This window comes from Scyliorhinus torazame, chromosome 11, assembly GCF_047496885.1.
Source record: "Scyliorhinus torazame isolate Kashiwa2021f chromosome 11, sScyTor2.1, whole genome shotgun sequence".
Classification (NCBI taxonomy): domain Eukaryota; kingdom Metazoa; phylum Chordata; class Chondrichthyes; order Carcharhiniformes; family Scyliorhinidae; genus Scyliorhinus; species Scyliorhinus torazame.
The window spans coordinates 71,013,777-71,034,337 of record NC_092717.1 but is presented as its reverse complement, the minus strand read 5'-3'; the positions used below and the strand labels follow the sequence as shown (position 1 = coordinate 71,034,337).

At 45.8% G+C, this 20,561-nt stretch overlaps 1 protein-coding gene across 3 annotated transcripts in view; it reads right to left on the bottom strand.

Annotated features, from left to right (window-relative positions):
• Positions 1 to 20,561, bottom strand: part of enpp2 (ectonucleotide pyrophosphatase/phosphodiesterase 2) — a 291,596-nt gene that overhangs the window by 219,190 nt on the left and 51,845 nt on the right. The window contains exons 1-4 of one of the 3 annotated variants that reach the window (XM_072467398.1): positions 7,436 to 7,991; positions 7,055 to 7,151; positions 3,284 to 3,439; positions 2,869 to 2,910 (exon numbers count right to left, since the gene is read on the bottom strand). In XM_072467398.1, the coding sequence (XP_072323499.1) occupies positions 2,869 to 2,910; positions 3,284 to 3,439; positions 7,055 to 7,151; positions 7,436 to 7,468 (328 nt within the window). In that variant the 5' untranslated portion in view covers positions 7,469 to 7,991. Of the gene's footprint in view, positions 1 to 2,868; positions 2,911 to 3,283; positions 3,440 to 7,054; positions 7,152 to 7,435; positions 7,992 to 20,561 lie in introns of those variants that run through there. The other 2 variants (XM_072467399.1, XM_072467400.1) reach the window with 2 other exon arrangements.

The window sequence follows — 20,561 nt, the reverse complement described above, 5'->3', positions numbered from 1 at the left end:
GTAAGTGTAAAAACCAAGTGCCAGTCACCAATCAACAGATGACAGCCCAGCAAAATTTCCAACGTTGATGGATTAACCAATTAAATATGCTTCAAACTTAAAAACGTATCTCCAACACTCATCCCCGTCAAGTACATTATATTTGTAAACAAATTAAAATTAATTAAGGGACCTGCTCCCAAGCCTCTGCATATGAACAGGTAATCTTACAGAGACTAAATTCTGAAGTGGCCACTCGCCCATCGACTCTGCTCCGTCATTCAATCTTGGCTGATATTTTTATCTTCCCCATTCTCCTGCCTTCTCCCCATAACCCCTGATCCCCTTAGTGATCAAAAACCTATCTATCTCTGTTTTAAAGACACTCTGTGATTTGGCCTCCACAGCCTTCTGCGGCAAAGAGTTCCACAGATTCACCACTCTCTGGTTGAAGAAATTCCTCCTCATCTCTGTTTTAAAGAATCATCCATTTAGTCTGATATTGTGTCCTCTGTTTCTAGTTTGTCCTACAAGTGGAAACATCCTCCCCACATCCAATCTACACAGGCTTCGCAGAATCTTGTACGTTTCAATAAGATCCCTCCTCATCCTTCTAAACTCCAAAGAGTGCAGACCCAGAGTCCTTAACCGTTCCTCATACGACAAACTGTTCATTCCAGGGATCATTCTTGTGAACCTCCTCTGGACCCTTTCCAAGGCCAGCACATCCTTCCTTAGATACGGGTCCCAAAACTGCTCACAATACTCCAAATAGGGTCTGACCAGAGCCTGATACAGCCTCAAAAGTACATCCCTGGTCTTGTATTCTAGCCATCTCGACATGAATGCTAACATTGCATTTGTCTTCCTAACTGCCGACTGAACCTGCGCGTAAACATTAAAGAATCGTGAACAAGGACTCCCAAGTCCCTTTGTGCTTCTGATTTCCTAAGCATCTCCGCACCACTCTACCATACCACATCGCGACCATACAACTCCACTATACCACATCAGTGCCACACCACCCTACCATATCACATCGCTACCATACCACTCTACCATACCACATCAGTACCAAACCACCCTACCATACCACAGCGGTACCACACCACCCTACCATACCACATCAGTACCACACCACCCTACCATACCTCATCAGTGCTACAGCACCCTACCATACCACAGCGGTACCACACCACCCTACCACACCACCCTACCATACCACATCGCTACCATACCACTCTACCATACCACATCAGTACCAAACCACCCTACCATACCACAGTGATACCACACCACCCTACCATACCACATCAGTACCACACCACCCTACCATACCACATCAGTGCCACACCACCCTACCATACCACAGCGGTACCACACCACCCTACCATACCACATCAGTACCACACCACCCTACCATACCACATCCGTACCACACCACCCTACCATACCACATCAGTGCCACACCACCCTACCATACCACAGCAGTACCATACCACCCTACCATACCACAACGGTACCACACCACCCTCCCATACCACATCGGTACCACACCACCCTACCATACCACATCGCTACCACACCACACCACAATACGACATCAGTGCTACAACACTCAATCATGCCACAATCTCTAATGTTGCAAACCAGCAGTTATATTTTGTTACAAATATTTGAAATGCTTTCGCTATCAAGCATACCACTTACTACACAAACATTTGGTGGATAAAATGGCTTGGCCTTTAAGATTTCACATGCCATCATCAATGGTACAAGGCTGTCCATCAAGAACCAGCAGCACTCCAGGGGTTGATGAGGGCAGGGTCATGGAAATTTATCAAAAGCTTAATGGACTGGGATGGCGCCCCGATAGGAGAAGTCAAGCGGAATTGGGAGGAAGAGCTGGGGAGGGTGCTGGAGGCCGGGTTATGGGAGGAGGTTCTGAGAAGGGTGAATGCATCCTCTTTGTGAGCTAGACTTAGCCTCATTCAATTTAAAGTATCCCACAAGGCGCTTATGATGGTGGCTAGAATGAGCAGGTTTTTTGAGGGTTGGAGGATAGATGTGGGGTGTGTGTGGGAGGCCCTCGAACCATGTCCACATGTTTTGGGCTTGTCTGAAGTTGGAGGGATTCTGGCGGGGGTTCGCGGACGTGATGTCTGAGGTGCTGTGGGTGAAGGTGGTCCCGAGTTCAGAATTGGTAATTTTTGGAGTGTCGGAAGACCCAGGAAGAAAGTCCGATGTTTGGCCTTTGCCTCTCTGGTAGCCCGGAGGCGGATCTTGTTGGGATGGAGGGAGGGATGGAGGGACTCGGGGGGGGCTGCCGAACCCAGGGTTGTGGGTGAGGGACATCGCAGAGTTCCTCAGGATGGATAAATCAAGTTCGCCTTGAGAGGGCCTGTGGAGAGTTTTGCCCGGAAATGGAAACCTTTTATCGACTTGCCTGCCAATGCAAATCCAGCCCCTAGTGTTCCCTGTGTGGTGTTTCATTTAAAAAGGGATTCATCAAACATGCCCACCAACAGGCATCATCCATCATCCAAAATGGCATTACCATCTGGTGCAAAAACCTTTGCAGGGTTATCATCAGCTGCCTGACTGAAGGTATCATTCAGTTCTGCAGAGCTGGACTTATCCTGAATCAGAAGCTGATTTCTGTAGTTTGCTGCGGTTCAACACGAGAATTTGTTAAACTCACCTGAAGAGGGCAGGCAAGCGGAAATAGGCATGGTCAGAACTGCAAAGACCACAATGCTATTCCTAAAAATGCTAGACCCCTTCAATTTTAAATGTATTACTTTATTCAGAAACAGGTTTAAAGTATAATACATCACAGTCCACCGACACTATAACAACAGCTAAATATTTTGAATCTAACTAACTTACCTGTTGGACCTCTTTGTCGGGGATTGTGGCGTGATGAATAACCTAAGGAAGGAAGAAAATAGGCTTACAGAAATGGCAGAGAAAATAACAATGCACAGGACTATATAGGTTTTCCTTTGGATATCTATGGTCATATGTCAAAATCAGATCGGTCTTCTGAACTTCTGTTCAAAAATTTTGGTTCTCTTGGGAAGAAGTGGAAAAATGTGGAGTTGGTTAAAACTGTGTCACCACAAGTGGAGTGGAGGGGCTAAAGGAAAAGCCATGAGATCCTGAAAGCATCCTCTCAGCCACAGAAGGGGCATGGCATAAAGGAATCAAGGATGCAAGGGAAAATAATTTGAGGGTAATTCCCCTCAGAAACAAAATGTTCTGAACATACTGCGGAAGGCATGTTCAGCTTTCCATTTAGTACCTGTCTTCAAACAAAGTTGATCAAAATCTAAACAGCAGCTGCTATAACTTTTGCACAAATTGTCACAGCGACAGTTGGGTGGGGTTGCCTCTTGCAGTTCAAAACATCTGCCCCTGCATGACCCAGGAGTAGGACCTCGGGCTGAATCTGAAAGAACTGTGTAAAGCAAGAACATAAATATCAGTTAGAGATAGCTCTCTTCAGTGAGGCAAAAAATCATTGAGATAGCTCTCAAACAAAAAAAAGTTTTTCATATATATACATATATATAGACAACAAACAGGCTTTGAATTCTAATTAACTATGTTACTCCTTGCTATGTTGTTGAAGTGTTCATCAAATTTAGAGATAGCAATTATGAGCAAGATTAATATTCTAAGTGGTGTATTATTCAATTGCATTACACATTACAATTGCATTACACATTACAATTGCAACCAACACAGGATGATGGAAACTAAAATTAAGTTGCAACTGGAGGCAGGAGATAGTCATCATAAAACTTGGGGATGAAGCATTAACTGATTTCACAGATGTTAGGAAACTAAACTGTAGCCATGATCCAAAGCCAAAAATGGTTTCAATTAAAATAAAACTATCCAAACAAGAGAAGGTTTTGGCCAAAGCCGATCTCAATAGCACATGTTCTGGGTTCATTCAAAAGGCTGTTCTGTCTTAGATGTGCTTAAAATGTTGAAAGTGGGGGGGGGGGGGGGACTTTTCTTTAAAGATCCATCCATTTGGAACCATAACAAACTCTATCAGGGTCATGTACTCCCCGTCCGCTTGAACAAAACAAATACTTGAAGGAAACTGGCAATATCGCTTCCAATTTGGACTCTCGAAAAGAGGCACAGCTTTTCACAGCAAACCACACAATGAAGAGACAGAGCAGATGGTCTGTTTAGGAAAACTTCAATTTATTCTGTTCTGAAAGTGTAACTGCTTTTAATTTTTTTTTAAACTCTTAATTTTGCGGTTGCTTGAAGCCTCCATACAGCGATGCACAGCATAATATCGATGAATAAGTTGTTGCTTCCTGCATTCTTTTTGTACCCTCTGAATTTTAGTGACACTGAAATTACAACAATAAAATAGAACTATGATACAATGTCTTTGCATTTGCTATTTTATTTTCATAATCTTTTACGTTTTTCATGTCAGGTATTAGAAATGTATTGTCACTGTAATTACTTGTGGTAAACTAACAATATATGAAAATAATGCATTTCTGTAATTCGTTTAATCTGAATAGAAATCAATATAAAGTATATTTGTGACATTACTGAAATTAATGATCTCTTTGAGAGCAATCTTGAGCTGTTTATTACTGCCACACAACAATTGCACTTATATTTCACGCTATTCTGTTAAATTAATGGGACAGTTATAGCTCATTTTTCTTTTTTCCAGTAATGGATATTATGGCAATCATCAGTGGCTGGGAAGTTCCATGTAACTGCTATATGATGAATGATTAACAACAGTGATGCAATGCCCAAGAGCTGATTGAGTAATGATCTGATTATCAGTAAAGCCACATAAACAGTACATGTTACCCGATTTAACTTTTTGGTGGCTATCATTTGTGAATGGATTCAGATCTTTTTACATTATTTTTTCAGAACTACTGCCCCAGTAATGCATTTAAAAAGAGCACAATATCAAATCGTAATATTTAATTGGTTCAATAACTGTCGATATGCAAACTTTTCCCATCTTCATGCAAAAGGAATTTCAATTCCAGCTGCTTATCAATTTTTTTCTGAACTGATAAATTGAATATGTACTTCAGAATGCAACTGAAGTGAAAAATTGGAAATCAAATCAGTTTCCTTTCTAGTTAATGCAAACTATTTTGTCCTAAAAACAAATCTGAACACATGTTTCACTGACTACTAGAGTTTGGTGATCAATTCATGTCCAAAACATTTTTCAAAATATACTTTTTATTTGAAAGTATATCACTTATTCATCGATGGAACCAGTACACTTTTAACCACACAAAAATACTTGTATCAACAATTTATATTTAAATTATTACGATTCTGTCCAAATTTTGTATACAATGGCAAAATACTCATATCACTTTTGGGGATGAGTAATCTGTAGAACATGGAAACATAGAAATTTGGAGCAGGAGGAGGCCATTCAGCCCTTCAAGCCTGCACCACCATTCATTATGATCATGACTGATCATCCAACTCAATCTCGCCTTCCCCCCGTATCCTTTGATCTCCTTCGCTAAGTGGTATATCTAACTGCTTCTTGAAAACATACAATGTTTTGACCTCAACTGCTTTCAGTGGTAGCAAATTCCACAGGCTCACCACTCTCTGGGTGAAGAAAGTTCTCCTCAGCTCTGTCCTAAATGGTCTACCCTGTATCTCAGACTGTGACCCCTGGTTCTGGACACCCCCACCATCGGGAAGATCCTTCCTGCATCTGCCCTGTCTAGTCTTGTTGGAACTTTATATTGTAGGGTTGTACGTTTGAAAAGCTGAAGCATACAGAGATTAGTCAAAGTGTGTAAAACACAAGGGGAAATTATACATCAGATCACCAGGATGTGTGTAAACTAAGAATTGTTGTAATTGGTGACATGCAAAACAGTTTGTTTTTGAATTGGATGTATTGCCATACAAAAAAAGAGCAATACTTCATACACAGAAAATACCCATCTCAAATGTAGTAGCCAGTTGATGCGAATGAAACAGCTATGGTTTTAATATATAAATAATTGCATCTGTTTTTTAAAATGTGGTTAGTGTTCTGAACTGTGTTCTCGATCCTGATGCTGGGTATATGAACACAGCTCCACTGTTGTAATTTCCCTCAGTGTTACAGTTGGTGTTGGAAGAAATGTATCCAATTCTTCCAGTTTCATTAGTTCATATTCAAATTCACAACACTCTTTGGTTGTTCTTGGCTGGAGCATTCAGGAATAATGTTGAGAAGATTACATTAGGGTCTTTTCGCAGTAACTTCTTTGCAATGTTAATGTGACAATAAAGATTGTGACAATAAAGATTATTATTATTATTAATGCCCCAGCCTCCTCCTCAGGCTTCTTTAGAAATAGACCCTGTCACCAGAACGCACAGACAATAACGTTCTGAAACATTAAAAATTAAAGATGACAGCAATTAAACTCTCACTTAATTCACCCTATTTAGTGTCATTGTAAATTACTCTCTATTTTACATCGAAGCTTTTCTGTTGGTTTGAGGGTTTTTTTTTCAATATAGTGTAGTCACTGCAGCAGAATACTCTAGGTTCTATAACATGATCAAATATATCGTGATTATAGGTGCAGACTAGACAAGGTTATCATAAGCTCTGCGACTTTTCTGGCGGGCGCGCACTGCTGACATGGACCTTCAAGTGCTAACATGTTTGTAAAGCTATCTATCCTCCTTGTCCCCCCATCATTTCATGTCAAATTGCGGCTGGGGTTGCCTGCGGTGATCAGGAAATGCTGAAAGGTGCTGAAACAATACACCAGCGGAAGATTGTTTTTTTTCTTCATCTGCAGTCAAATCGCATGGTTTAAAGATTGGCCGCAGTTGTGTCAACTGCCAATGTTGAAAGTCGACGATTTGCAAGACAGGGACAGAGTATGGAAGAACCCTGGACTGGACACCGGATAAATAACAGCACAAAATAACATGGGAGGCCGGTCACAGTTACAGACTCTGTCCAATCTAATATTCGCTCTGCAAACTTTGTAAACCTTGTATGGATAAACAATGGACAAAAAACCCGAAGTACCTTCACGAGTGCTTGTGTCTCCTGATCTTTGCAAGCGACGCGGGCTAAATCCTTGGCAAACATTTACCCCGACTATGAATGTCAACAATGAAATGATCTGCAAACAAAGATTTGTGTTAGTAAATATATCAAAAATAAAGAACAGTGATTAGAACCATGAGCAGACTGAGACACTCATAAATCTTTTATTTCAATACTGCAGCCAATGATCCCAGACAGTGAGTTCCCCGTGTGCTGGGGACCCACAACATACATGGTGCTATTTTCAGTTTAACTCCGAATCCCCACCAGCTCGCTTTGAGATCAAATGTTTGATCGGAGCCGGCTATCTCGGGGTGTCTATTGTTATTTTTGTATTTTAGTAGACCACATTGCACATACCTGGGACAACTTTAGGTCACTGTTCTTCAACATGGTTGGGAAAACGGTGCTTCAAGTCAAAGTGAAGAGGGTTCCTTCTTCGCAATTCGCTTCCTCCCCACAACCCAGCCAAAACCCCGAGAAAGCCCAGGCTGCAATCCCACCTGTTCAGGTTGTCAATCTCTCACTGCCTCTGCTTTAACATGTTTCACATTGAACAACAGATGGGGAACTTTTTCTTTTAAAATAAAACATAAAAAAGGATTACACCTTGCTAACAAAAACAAAACCTTGCCACGTTGTACAGCAAAGCTATTTTTCTCCCTTTTTTCTTCCCCCCCCCCCAAAAAAAAAAATAAACAGCACGTGGATTCTCCTATCTTTTGTGTATTTTGTTTGAGCTGGTGAGGATCTCAGCTGTTGAGGCAGCTAAACGCCACCACTGTTGTTTTTCAAAGGCATCTTGTTCAGTACCAAATAGTGGAGTCTTTGTCTGAGGAGGAGGCAAGGCGAGCTGTGTGATGTACAGCTGTCCCCGCTAGCAGATCTCTTTTAAAACAGCGTTTGTTTAGTAGGAGTGAGTTTGTGCCAGCTTCCTGTCTGGCAGTTTTCTCCCTTCCCTCCCCCCTCCCGTTCTCAGAGATTATAAAAATGGGAGAAAAAATATAGAGGCTGTCGCAATCGTTTGGGCTTGAGCGCTCCCGTAAACAACAAAAACCCCAAGGCTGGTTAGTAAACATCACCTAAAACTGGAAATCGACTTCAGCCCAGTGCGCAGTTTTAAGGGAAAAAGCGATTTCCTTTTCTAACGCCCTCTGTCGAAACAAGCCACGACCTTTCCCCGGTTACCTGAGCGACAAGAATATCTTAAGGCTGCAAAGTTGTGCATAAAGCCTAATTTCACCGCTATCTCTAACAGTTAAATATTTTGTGAACAGGAAAAGACTGGGGGGTTGGGTGGACTTTCAATAAAAGGGCAAAGGAAAGCGGGATCTTTTCAGAAGAGATTTTTCTGCTGGCACTCTGATGGTCACAGAGTGAAGGGACCACAGCGTTAATACTAAAAGAAAACGAAGCAATGGCAAAATCTGTGACAGTTCAAAAAACAGAAGAAAACGTTTTTTTTTAAATGAAGGAAACCTCACGTTTTCTGCCCTTGTTATGATCATGACTACAGCTTGGGTCCTGACAGAATGAGATCAATGTGGATTTCTGTTCTGAAGAGTTTGAATAAGTTGTGCCCAGGACTGAGGCAGGTAATAATAATCTTTATTAGTGTCTCAAGTAGGCTTACATTAACACTGCAATGAAGTTACTGTGAAAAGCCCTAGTCGCCAATCTAGGACAAAAGTTCGGCACAACATCATGGGCCGTATGTTCTATGTTCAGACTGTTAGATTTGGCAAAAACATTGCAGTTAACATTACCTGACAAAATGCAAAAAGATGATGTCATTATGGCAGTGGCTAAGCATTTAAAGTTGTCTAAGGTACAGTTTGACTCTTTGGAAATGGGAAAAATTCAGTTACAAATTAAGCAAATAGAACATGAGAAAGAATTAAAGCAGCTTGAATACGACAGAGAGAGAGTGGAAAAAGAAAGAGAAAGAGAAAGAGAGAGAGAGAAGAAAGGAAAACAGAAAGAATAGCCCCAGCAGAACAAAAAGAAAAAGAAAGGGAGATACAGATCAGGGAAAAAGATAGAGAGAGAGTTTGAACTTCAGTAAATGACCATGAAACACGACAGTCAGTTAAAATTGGCAGACGTAAAGGAAAACATACAGTTGCTGGATAGTGATGAGGATAGTGAGAAAGAGTGTCAAAGTCGAAGGCTTGGTGGGGATCTATGTAAATATGTCCAAGCATTGTCAAGGTTTGACGAGAAGAAGGTAGAAGCTGTTTTCATTTCATTTGAGAAGGTGGCTAAACAAATGAAATGGCCACAGGACATGTGGGAATTACTGATTCAAACAAAGCTGATAGGTAAGGCTAGTGAAGTCTTTGCATCACTACCGGAGGAGGTATCTGGGACGTATGAGGAGGTGAAAAATCCATCTTAGGTGCATATGAACTAGTGCATGAAGCCTACCGACAAAGGTTTAGAAATTTAAGGAAAGAATTTGGTCAAACATACATGGAATTTCAAAGGATCAAACAGAGTAATTTTGATAGGTGGATAAGGGATTTGAAAATAGACCAAACGTATAAAGCTCTGAGAGAAATTACACTTTTGGAGGAGTTTAAAAATTAAATTCCTGATGTCGTGAGAATTCATGTGGAAGAGCAGAGGGCTAAAACTGCGAGATTAGCAGCAGAAATGGCAGATGATTATGAATTAGTTCATAAATCAAAGCTTGGTTTCCGACATCAGTTTCAGCCTGTGAGGGATAGAAACTGGCGACATGAGAAATACTCAAGCGGTAAAAGTAAAGGTGATCTGATGGGAGATAATAAGGAGAGTGTACCTCAGATTAAAAAAGAAATCCAGGAGGGTGGAAGAGACAAGGAAAGTTTCAAATGTTTTCACTGTAATAAACTAGGCCATGTAACGTCACAGTGTTGGTGGTTGAAGAAAAGCACTGGGAAGGCTGATGTGGTAAAACAGGATAAGACAGTGGGGTTTGTTAAAGTGGTAAAGGAAAGCCCAAGTGAAGCAAAGGAGGTGCAAAATATTGTGCAGACTGATCAAGAGATGATTGACAAGAAGGTGCCAGTTCTCTTTAAAGAATTTACTTGTGTGGGTAAAGTTTACTCATGTGTATCAGGAGGAGCAGGTAAAGAAGTCGCAATTTTAAGAGATACGGGAGCTAGTCAATCTTTAATGGTAAGAGATGAGGAGTTATATAGTTTGGGAAGAGTTTGGGCGGATATTTTTAGTTCAGGAAAATTGGTGGAGTTACAACAGAAAGATGTAGAAATAAAACAGATGTATCAGAAATCATACACGGAAGAGGAATCTGAGTGTATACCAGAGCGTTATTACTGGAAAAGTGATGAGAAAATGGAGACCAGGGTGGATGAAAAGTGGGCAGAAGTTCATTAAGTAGTATTGCCGGTAGGGTATAGAAAGGAGGTGCTGCGAGTTGCACATGAGGTACCAGTGGGAGGTCATTTGGGAATATGGAAAACTCAACTAAAATACAAAAACAGTTTTATTGGCCTGCACCACATAAAGATGTAGTTACATTTTGTCAATCATGTCACACATGTCAAGTGATAGGGAAACCTCAAGCAGTGATAAAACCAGTGCCCTTAATACTCATTCCAGCATTTGAGGAACCTTTTACAAGGGTCCTAATTGATTGTGTAGGACCGCTTCCTAAAACGAAAAGTGGGAATCAAAATCTTTTGACTATAATAGATGTGTCTACAAGGTTTCCAGAGGCCATTCCAGTACGTAATATTACAGCTCAAAATATTGTGGAGGAGTTACTTAAATTCTTTACTAGATATGGACTACCCACAGAAATACAATCGGATCAGGGATCAAATTTTACCTCAAGATCACTCAAAGAAGTTATGGATAGCTTTGGAATAAAACAATTTAAATCAACTGCGTACCATCCAGAATCGCAGGGAGCGTTAGAAAGGTGGCATCAGACAATGTTGAGGGCTTATTGTCCAGATTATCCAGAGGATTGGGATAAAGGAATTCCATTCGTACTGTTTGCAATTAAGGATGCATCTAATGAATCAACCCAAATTTAGTCCTTTTGAACTAATCTTTGGTCATGAGGTAAGATTATCATAGAATTTACAGTGCAGAAGGAGGCCATTCGGCCCATCGAGTCTGCACCGGCTCTTGGAAAGAGCACCCTACCCATGGTCCACACCTCCATCCTATCCCCATAACCCAGAAGCACCACCCAACACTAAGGGCAATTTTGGACACTAAGGGCAATTTAGCATGGCCAATCCACCTAACCTGCACATCTCTGGACTGTGGGAGGAAACCGGAGCACCCGGAGGAAACCCACGCACACACAGGGAGACTGTGCAGACTCCGCACAGACAGTGACCCAAGCCGGGAATCGAACCTGGGACCCTGGAGCTGTGAAGCAATTGTGCTATCCACAATGCTACCGTGCTGCCCTTTAAGGACCACTTAAATTGATTAAGGAAAGATTGGTGAGTGAGAAATCGGAAATTATATTATCGGATTACGTGTCAAATTTTAGGGAACAATTAAATAGAGCAGGTGAATTGGCTAGACAACATTTAAAAGTTGCACAAAATGTGATGAAATGGTAGTGGACAGGAAATCCAAAGTTTGTAGTTTTGCCTGTGGAGATAAAGTTTTAGTGTTGTTACCAGTGGTAGATGAACCTGTAAAAGCAAGGTTTTGTGGACCTTATCAGATTGAAAGGAAATTAAGTGAGTGAATTATGTGGTAAAAACGCCGGATCGAAGGAAAACTCACCGAGTGTGTCATGTGAATATGCTTAAAAGGTACTTTGAAAGGGAAGGAGAGAAAAAGGAGGAGGTTTTAATGATTCTAACTCAAAGTGACAAACCAAATCCAGATGACTGTGAATTTGACATGCCTCAAATTAAATTGGAAAACGAGGATGTTCTTAAAAATTGGGATAAATTGTTGAGTTACCTTCCAGAGGAAAAACAAACTGACCTGAAAGAGTTATTGATATCACATGGACAAGTTTGTGGAGATAAATTGGGAAGTACTAAAATCGCTATACATGATGTAGATGTGAGAAATGCTGTTCGAATCAAACAACATCCATATAGACTTAACCCTTTAAAATTGGCACAGGTTAACAAAGAGATTGAGAGTATGCTTAAAAATGGCATAATTGAAGTGGGTTGCAGCCAATGGAGCTCACCCATAGTGATGGTACCTAAACCAGACGGGTACCCAACGGTTGTGTGTGGACTATAGAAAGGTTAATGCAATTACAAGAATGGAATCTTATCCTATCCCACATTTGGAGGATTGCATTGAGAAAGTGGGACAATCAACTTTTATTTCCAAACTGGATTTACCTAAAGGTTACTGACAGGTACCTTTATCCAAAAGGGCAAAGGAGATTTCAGCTTTTGTGACTCCAGATGGTATATACCAATTCAAAGTTATGCCATTTGGCATGAAAAACTTCCCAGCCACATTTCAACGGTTAACTCACAAAGTCGTTTCAGGATTACCCAATTGTGCGGTATACATCAACGATCTGGTAATTTTCAGCCAGACATGGAAAGAACATTGAAAACATCTGATGGAGTTATTCGATCAACTTCAGGAGGTGGGTTTGGTGATAAACCTAGCCAAAAGTGAATTTGGAAAAGCCCAAGACATTGCTCCACTGATGGACTTGCTGAAGAAGCAGAACAAATTCCAGTGGACAACGGAGTGTCAACAGGCATTTGACTGCCTAAAAGCTATGATAACCAATGCTCCTGTGTTGGAGAATTACAAGGGACTCTGTGATCAGATTGAACTAAAGTATATCTGACTTTAAAGCAAATGCCGAGGCATAGAGTCATGGATGGATTGTGCAGAGACCTTCTGTTCAATGGGACTGTCAATCGAGAAGGATTTCAGTTGGAGGAGTGTAAAAAAATGGACTATATTATTATACCTGTTTGCGTGTTGTTTTTTGAAACGAAAAAGTATATTTTCTGTGTGCATTTCTTAAAGGATAGTGAAAAGGTGAAAAATGAAACCGTCTTGAAGTTGATGTTTTTTTTTCTTGGGGGGAGGTGTCATGTGAGAGTACCTTTAAGAAATGGGTGTTTATTACGGCAGTGATGTCAGAGAGTGGGTGGAGCTGGGCTGTCTGTCAGCTTTTTACTTTTGTTTTAGGCTGTTTGCTGCGGTGTGTTTTAGTTTCGTTTTCAGAGCTGGATAGCTGCAGTCACAACCAGAAGGTGTATTAGAGTCTCTCTCTGTAATATAAAGACTGTAAATCGATCCTGGTGATTCAAATCTAATAACAATAATGGCTTTAACCTGATGTGCTTCTGGTAAAAGGTGTTTAAGTCTTATGGATGTTAAAATGAAAGCTTGAAGGATTACTTAGTGTTGTATTCTTTGGGGGTTGTATTTGAATTGATGGTTGCTAAGATGTTCACTGTATGTTTTAAAAAGATTAACTTGAGTTCATAGACTAAACATTGTTTTGATTTAAAAAATACTTTTCCATTTCTGCTGTACCACACCTTAGAGTGTGCCGTGTGCTCCCCATACCACAATCTATTAAAAGTTGTCATCAGGTGAACTCCATGATACACTTTGGGGTTCTCTAAACCCTGGCCCATAACAGCGGAACTTGGCTATAAGTTTCTTTTCGGTGATTCTGCGTTGTCACGCGTCCTGACGGCCGCCGTGGAGAACGCTTAACCGGAGATCAGAGGCTGAATGCCCTTGACTGCTGAAGTGTTCCCCGACTGGAAGGGAACATTCCTGCCTGGCAATTGTCGCGCGATATCCGTTCATCCGTTGTCGCAGCGTCTGCATGGTCTCGCCAATGTACCACGCTTCGGGACATCCTTTCCTGCAGTGTATGAGGTACACAACGAGTGTGTACCGCGTACCTGGTGGGTGGTGTTCTGATGTGTAATGGTGGTACCCATGTCGATCATCGTCACGTCAAAGGACAAAGGGTTGTTCCTTCAAACAACCACGCAACCTCAAACAAACCATTGTTTACAGCAAACTACCCAGCCTTCAGGACAGCGACCACGACACCACACAACCCTGCCATGGCAATCTCTGCAAGTTGTGCCAGATCATCGACATGGATACCACCATTACATGCGAGAATACCACCCACCAGGTTCGCGGTACATACTCTTTTTTTTTTAAAGTAATTTTATTGGGGTTTTCACAAAATATTAACAACAAAATGAAAAAGGAACCCAATAGAATTAAATACAGAACAAAGTAAAACAGCCCCCGTGCCCCCCTCCCCCTATACATAAATAATAAATTAACACCCCGAATTAACACAAAACATAGCAAATATATACACCCCCTCAGATCCCCCAGGGAAAATAAACAAAAATAAAACAGACCCCCCCCCCCCCCCCCCCCCCGCCGGGTTGCTGCTGCTGCTGACCATTGTCTACCGTTCTGCCAGGAAGTCCAAGAACGGTTGCCACCACCTAAAGAACCCTTGGACCGATCCACTTAAGGCGAATTTCACCCACTCCAATTTAATAAAACCCGCCATATCGTTGATCCAGGATTCCACGCTTGGAGGCCTCGCATCCCGCCACTGAAGAAGAATCCTTCGCCGGGCTACCAGGGACGCAAAGGCCAGAATACCGGCCTCTTTCGCCTCCTGCACTCCCGGCTCCCCTGCAACCCCAAATATTGCGAGCCCCCAGCCCGGTTTGACCCTGGATCCTACCACCCTCGACACCGTCCTCGCTACGCCCTTCCAAAATTCCTCCAGCGTGGGCATGCCCAAAACATATGGGTGTGATTTGCTGGGCTCCCTCAGCACCTAACACACCTGTCCTCACCCCCAAAGAACCGGCTCATCCTTGTCCTGGTCATGTGTGCCCTGTGCAGCACCTTAAACTGTATGAGGCTGAGCCTCGCGCACGAAGACGAAGAGTTCACCCTACCTAGGGCATCTGCCCACGTCCCCTCTTCGATCTCCTCTCCCAACTCCTCCTCCCAGTTACCTTTCAACTCCACCACCGAGGCCTCCTCCTCCTCCTGCATCACCTGGTAAGTTTCAGAGATCTTCCCCACTCCAGCCCACCCCCCCCGCCCCCGAGAGCACCCAGTCCTGTACTGTGCGCGGCAGCAGCTGCGGAAATTCCACCACTTGCCGCCTGGCAAACGCCCTTACCAATAAATATGTAAAGGTATTTTCCGGGGGGAGCCCATACTTCTCCTCCAGCTCACCCAGGCTCGCGAACGTCCCGTCCACAAACAGGTCCCCCAAACCTCTTATCCATGCCCTGTGCCACCCTGAAAACCCTCCGTCTATTCTCCCTGGGACAAACCGGTGGTTCCCCCATATTGGGGTCCACACCAAGGCCCCAACCTCCCCCCGTGCCGCCTCCATTGCCCCCAGATTTTGAGGGTAGCTGCCACTACCGGGCTCGTGGTATACCTCATTGGAGGGAGCGGCAGCGACGCCGTTGCCAGCGCCTCCAGACTCGTACCCTCACAAGACGCCGTCTCCAGCCTCTTCCATGCAGCCCCCTCCCCCTCCATCACCCACTTGCGCCCCATCGCTGCATTGGCGGCCCAGTAGTACCCACAGAGGTTGGGCAGTGCCAGCCCCCCCATCCCAACTACGCTCCAGGAGCACCCTTCCCACCCTCGGAGTCCCTCGCGCCCACACAAACCCCATTATGCTCCTGTTGACCATTTGCTCCACCAGCCTCGTGAAATTAAATCTATGCAGGGCCCCCCAGCTCCTGGCGACCTGGACCCCCAAATACCTGAAGCTCCTCTTCGCCCTTTTTAGTGGGAGCTTGCCAATCCCCCTCTCCTGGGCCCCTGGGTGAACCACGAACAACTCGCTCTTCCCCATGTTGAGCTTGTAGCCTGAGAAATCCCCGAACTCCCTGAGGATCCTCATTACCTCTGGCATTCCCCCACCGGGTCCGCCACATATAGCAGCAAGTCGTCCACATAGAGTGACACCCTATGCTCCTCCCCACCCCGCACCAACCCCCTCCAGTTCCTCGACTCCCTCAGTGCCATAGCCAGGGGTTCAGTCGCCAGTGCGAAGAGCAGTCCTTCGATGTAACCAAAAGTACTCAGACCTCCTCGTGTTCGTGGCCACACTCGCCATCGGGACCTCGTACAACAGCCCAACCCACCTGACAAACCCCTCCCCAAACCCGAACCTCTTCAGCACCTCCCACAAGTACCCCCACTCTACCCTATCGAAGGCCTTCTCAGCGTCCATCGCCACCACTATCTCAGCCTCCCCCTCCCTCGCCAGCATCATAATAACACTCAGGAGCCTCCGCACATTCGCGTTCAACTGCCTCCCCTTCACGAACCCCGTCTGGTCTTCGTGGATCACCTGCGGCACACAATCCTCAATTCTCGTGGCTACGACCTTCGCCAGCACCTTGGCATCTATGTTTAACAACAAAACCGGCCTGTAAGACCAACACTGCAGGGGATCCTTGTCCCGCTTCAGGATCAAGGAGATCAGTGCCCAGGACATCGTCGGGGGCAAGGCCCCCCCTCCCTTGCCTCATTGAAGGTCCTAACTAGCAACGGGCCCAACAGCTTGACATATTTCTTGTGGAATTCGACCGGGAAACCGTCTGGCCCCGGTGCTTTCCCCGCCTGCATGCTCCCTATCCCTTTGGCCAGCTCCTCCAGCCCAATCGGATCCCCAATCCCGCCACCAGTCCCTCCTCCACCTTCGGAAACATCAATTGGTCCAGAAAGAGGCCCATCCCTCCCCCCTCCAGTGGTGGCTCGGACCGATACAATTCCTCATAAAAGTCCCTGAAGACCCCATTGATGCCAACCCCACTCCGCACCACACTCCCTCCCCTATCCTTAACTCACCCGTTCTCCCTAGCTGTGTCCCGCTTCCGAAGCTGATGCGCCAGCATCCGACTTGCCTTTTCCCCATACTCATAAATCGCCCCCTGGGCCTTCCTCCACTGCACCTCCACCTTCCTGGTGGTCAACAGGTCAAATTCGGCCTGGAGGCTACACCTCTTCCTCAACAGTCCCTCCTCAGGCACCTCCGCATACCTCCTGTCTACCCTCACCATCTCCCCCACCAGCCTCTTCCTCTCCCTCTGCTCTCTCCTCTCCTTGTGGGCCCTAATGGAGATCAGCTCTCCCCTAACCACCACCTTCAGTGCCTCCCATACCATCCCCACTCGGACCTCCCCGTTATCGTTGGCCTCCAGGTATCTCTCTATGCTTCCTCGGACCCGCTCACTCACCTCCTCGTCTGCCAACAGCCCCACCTCCAAGCGCCACAACAGGCGCTGGTCCCTCTCCTCCCCCAGCTCTAGGCCTACCCAATGCGGGGCGTGATCGGAAATGGCTATCGCCGAGTACTCGGTATCCTGTACTCTCGCAATCAGCGCCCTACTCATAATAAAAAAGTCGATCCGGGAATAGGCCTTATGAACATGCAAGAAGAATGAAAATTCCCTAGCCCCCGGCTTTGCAAATCTCCAAGGGTCCACCCCTCCCATCTGGTCCATAAACCCCCTCAGCACCTTAGCCACCGTCGGCTTCCTACCCGTCCTAGACCTGGAGCAATCCAGTGCCGGATCCAACACTGTGTTAAAGTCCCCCCCCCATTATCAGGCCCCCCACTTCCAAGACCGGGATCCGACCCAACATGCGCCGCATAAAACCCATATCGTCCCAGTTCGGGGTATACACATTGACCAGCACCACCCTCTCCCCTTGCAGCTTACCACTTACCATTACATACCTGCCGCCATTGTCTGTCACAATGCTCGACGCCTCGAACGACACCCTCTTTCCCACCAAGATCGCCACCCCCCGATTTTTGGCATCCAGCCCCGAATGAAACACCTGACCTACCCACCCCTTCCTCAATCTTACCTGGTCTACCACCTTCAGGTGTGTCTCCTGGAACATGACCACATCCACCTTCAGCCATTCAGGTGCGCGAACACCCGGGCCCGCTTGACCGGCCCGTTCAGTCCCCTTACGTTCCAGGTTATCAGCCGGATCAGGGGGCTACCCGCCCCCCTCCCCCGCCGACTAGCCATATACCCTCCTTGGCCAGCCACGCGCCCGCACCCCACTCCCGGCCCATTCCCCATGGCGGAAGACCCTTGTCCTAACCCCCTCGACTCGCTCCAGCTCCCCCTTGACCATAGCAGCAGCAACCGGGTGCCCCCCCACCCATCCCCCCACCCCACCCAGCTCAGACCCCTCCTCGCTGCTTTACTCCCCCCACTGCACTCCCGCAAGTCAGCTGACTCCTGCTGACCCCGGCTACTCCCGCCTCTCCTTCGATTCCTCCCATTGTGGGACATACCCTCCTCCTCCATTACCCATCCACGGGCTCTCCCCCTCCCCCTTCTATCCCAAGCACGGGAAACAACCCTCGCTTCCCCGCCCCAGCCCCACCCCCTCCAGCCTTCCGCGCGGCAAAAAGCCCGCGCTTTCCACCTGCCCGGCCCCACCACCTCTGACGCAGCTCCTTTTACAGGCTCAGTCCCCTCACCCCCGACTCGGGCCTCAGCTCCCCCATGGGGCCCCATCCCCCCGACCGGCCATCCACCCCTACTCCATTTACTTACCCCCCTCCACAAGCCCACCTGACAGACCCAACCAAAACAGTGCCCAACCCACCCTAACCACCCTCACCGAACCAAAAAGAAATGAGAGCAAAGAACCCCCCCTCCAAATGTAACACCCCAACAGCAATCCCTGACCACCCATCCCGACCCTCAGTTTGTGTCCAGCTTCTCGGCCTGAACAAAGGCCCACCCCTCCTCCAGAGACTCAAAATAATGGTGCCAGTCCTTGTAGGTGACCCACAGTCGCGCCGGCTGCAGCATGCCAAACTTCACCCCCTTCCTGTGCAGCACCGCCTTCGCCCGATTGTACCTGGCCGTCTTCTTCGCCACCTCCGCACTCCATTCTTGGTATATTCGAACCTCCGCGTTCTCCCACCTGCTGCTCCTCTCTTTCTTGGCCCACCTGAGCACGCACTCACGATCAGCAAACCGATGAAACAGCACCAGCACCGCCCGCGGTGGCTGGTTAGCCTTGGGCCCCCTCGCCAGTACTCTAGCTCCAGGGGCCCCTGGAAGGACTCCGCTCCCATCAGCGAGTTTAACATGGTGACCACATAGGCCCCCACGTCCGACCCCTCCAGCCCCTCCGGGAGGCCTAGAATCCGCAAATTCTTCCACCTCGACCGATTCTCCATCTCCTCGAACCGTCCCTGCCATTTCTTGTGGAGCGCCTCGTGCACCTCCACCTTTACCGCGAGGCCTAAGATCTCATCCTCGTTGTCGGAGATCTTTTGTCTGACCTCGCGGATCGCCACCCCCTGGGCCGTCTGGGTCTCCAGCAGCTTGTCGATAGAAGTCTTCATCGGCTCCAACAGGTCCCCTTTGATCTCCCTGAAGCAGCGCTGGATAGCCTCCTGCTGCTCCTGCACCCACTGCATCCACGCTGCCTGGTTCCCGCCCACCGCCATTTTGCTCTTCTTCCCTCGCACCTTCTTTGGGTTCACCACCACTTTTTTAGTCACCCCGCTCCTGGTCCAAGCCATACACTGTCGGGGGAATATTGCAATCTCCTTCCCACACCGGGAAACGTCGTAAAAGTGCCGTTGAGGGCCCTGAAGAGCCCAAAAGTCAATTTTTAGCGGGAGCTGCCAAATGTGCGACTCAGCTCCGCATAGCCGCAACCGGAAGTCTCCTCACGGTACATACTCATGCGACTCGGCCAACGTTGTGTACCTCATACACAAATCCTACCAACTGTCCTGGCTTAAGACAATTCACACCTCTTTAACCTGGGATTACCCCTCTCTCTGGATCTGTAAAGACTTAATTACCTGCAAATGCTTGCATTCAAAGCATTGTCTTGCATTTTTGACTTTGTCTTTATATATGTTTCTGGAACCTACCTCTTCATTCACCTGAGGAAGGAGCAGTGCTCCGAAAGCTGGTGATTTGAAAAAAACCTGTTGAACTTTAATCTGGTGTTGTAAGACTTCTTACTGTGCTCACCCCAGTCCAACGCCGGCATCTCCACATCATATATTTCAATATAAGGCTTCAGTTGGACTTTAACGTGGTGTTGTAGGACTTCTTATTAAAATATATAACTAGGCATTCTAGTATGGATAGTTTTGGAGCAACCCATGCCACATTTGTTTACTCGTAGAGTTAGTACATTAAAAGTGCAATCATCATCTTTAAATTAATGGCTGTTAATTTTGATGAACTGTAACAATCCCAATCACTAACAATGGGATTAATAATTCTATAATTTCTGATCATCGATCTTGAAACACCATTACCAGAAGTACTGGTTTGCTCAATATTCTTACCTAACTATGGCATAAATATGCTTGTATTTCAAAATGTACAGCCAGGCACATGAAAGCAAATATTGCAGATCCTGGAAATCTGAAGCAAAACTGGAAAGTGCAGGAAACATTCAGCGGTTTAGGCAGAATCTACAA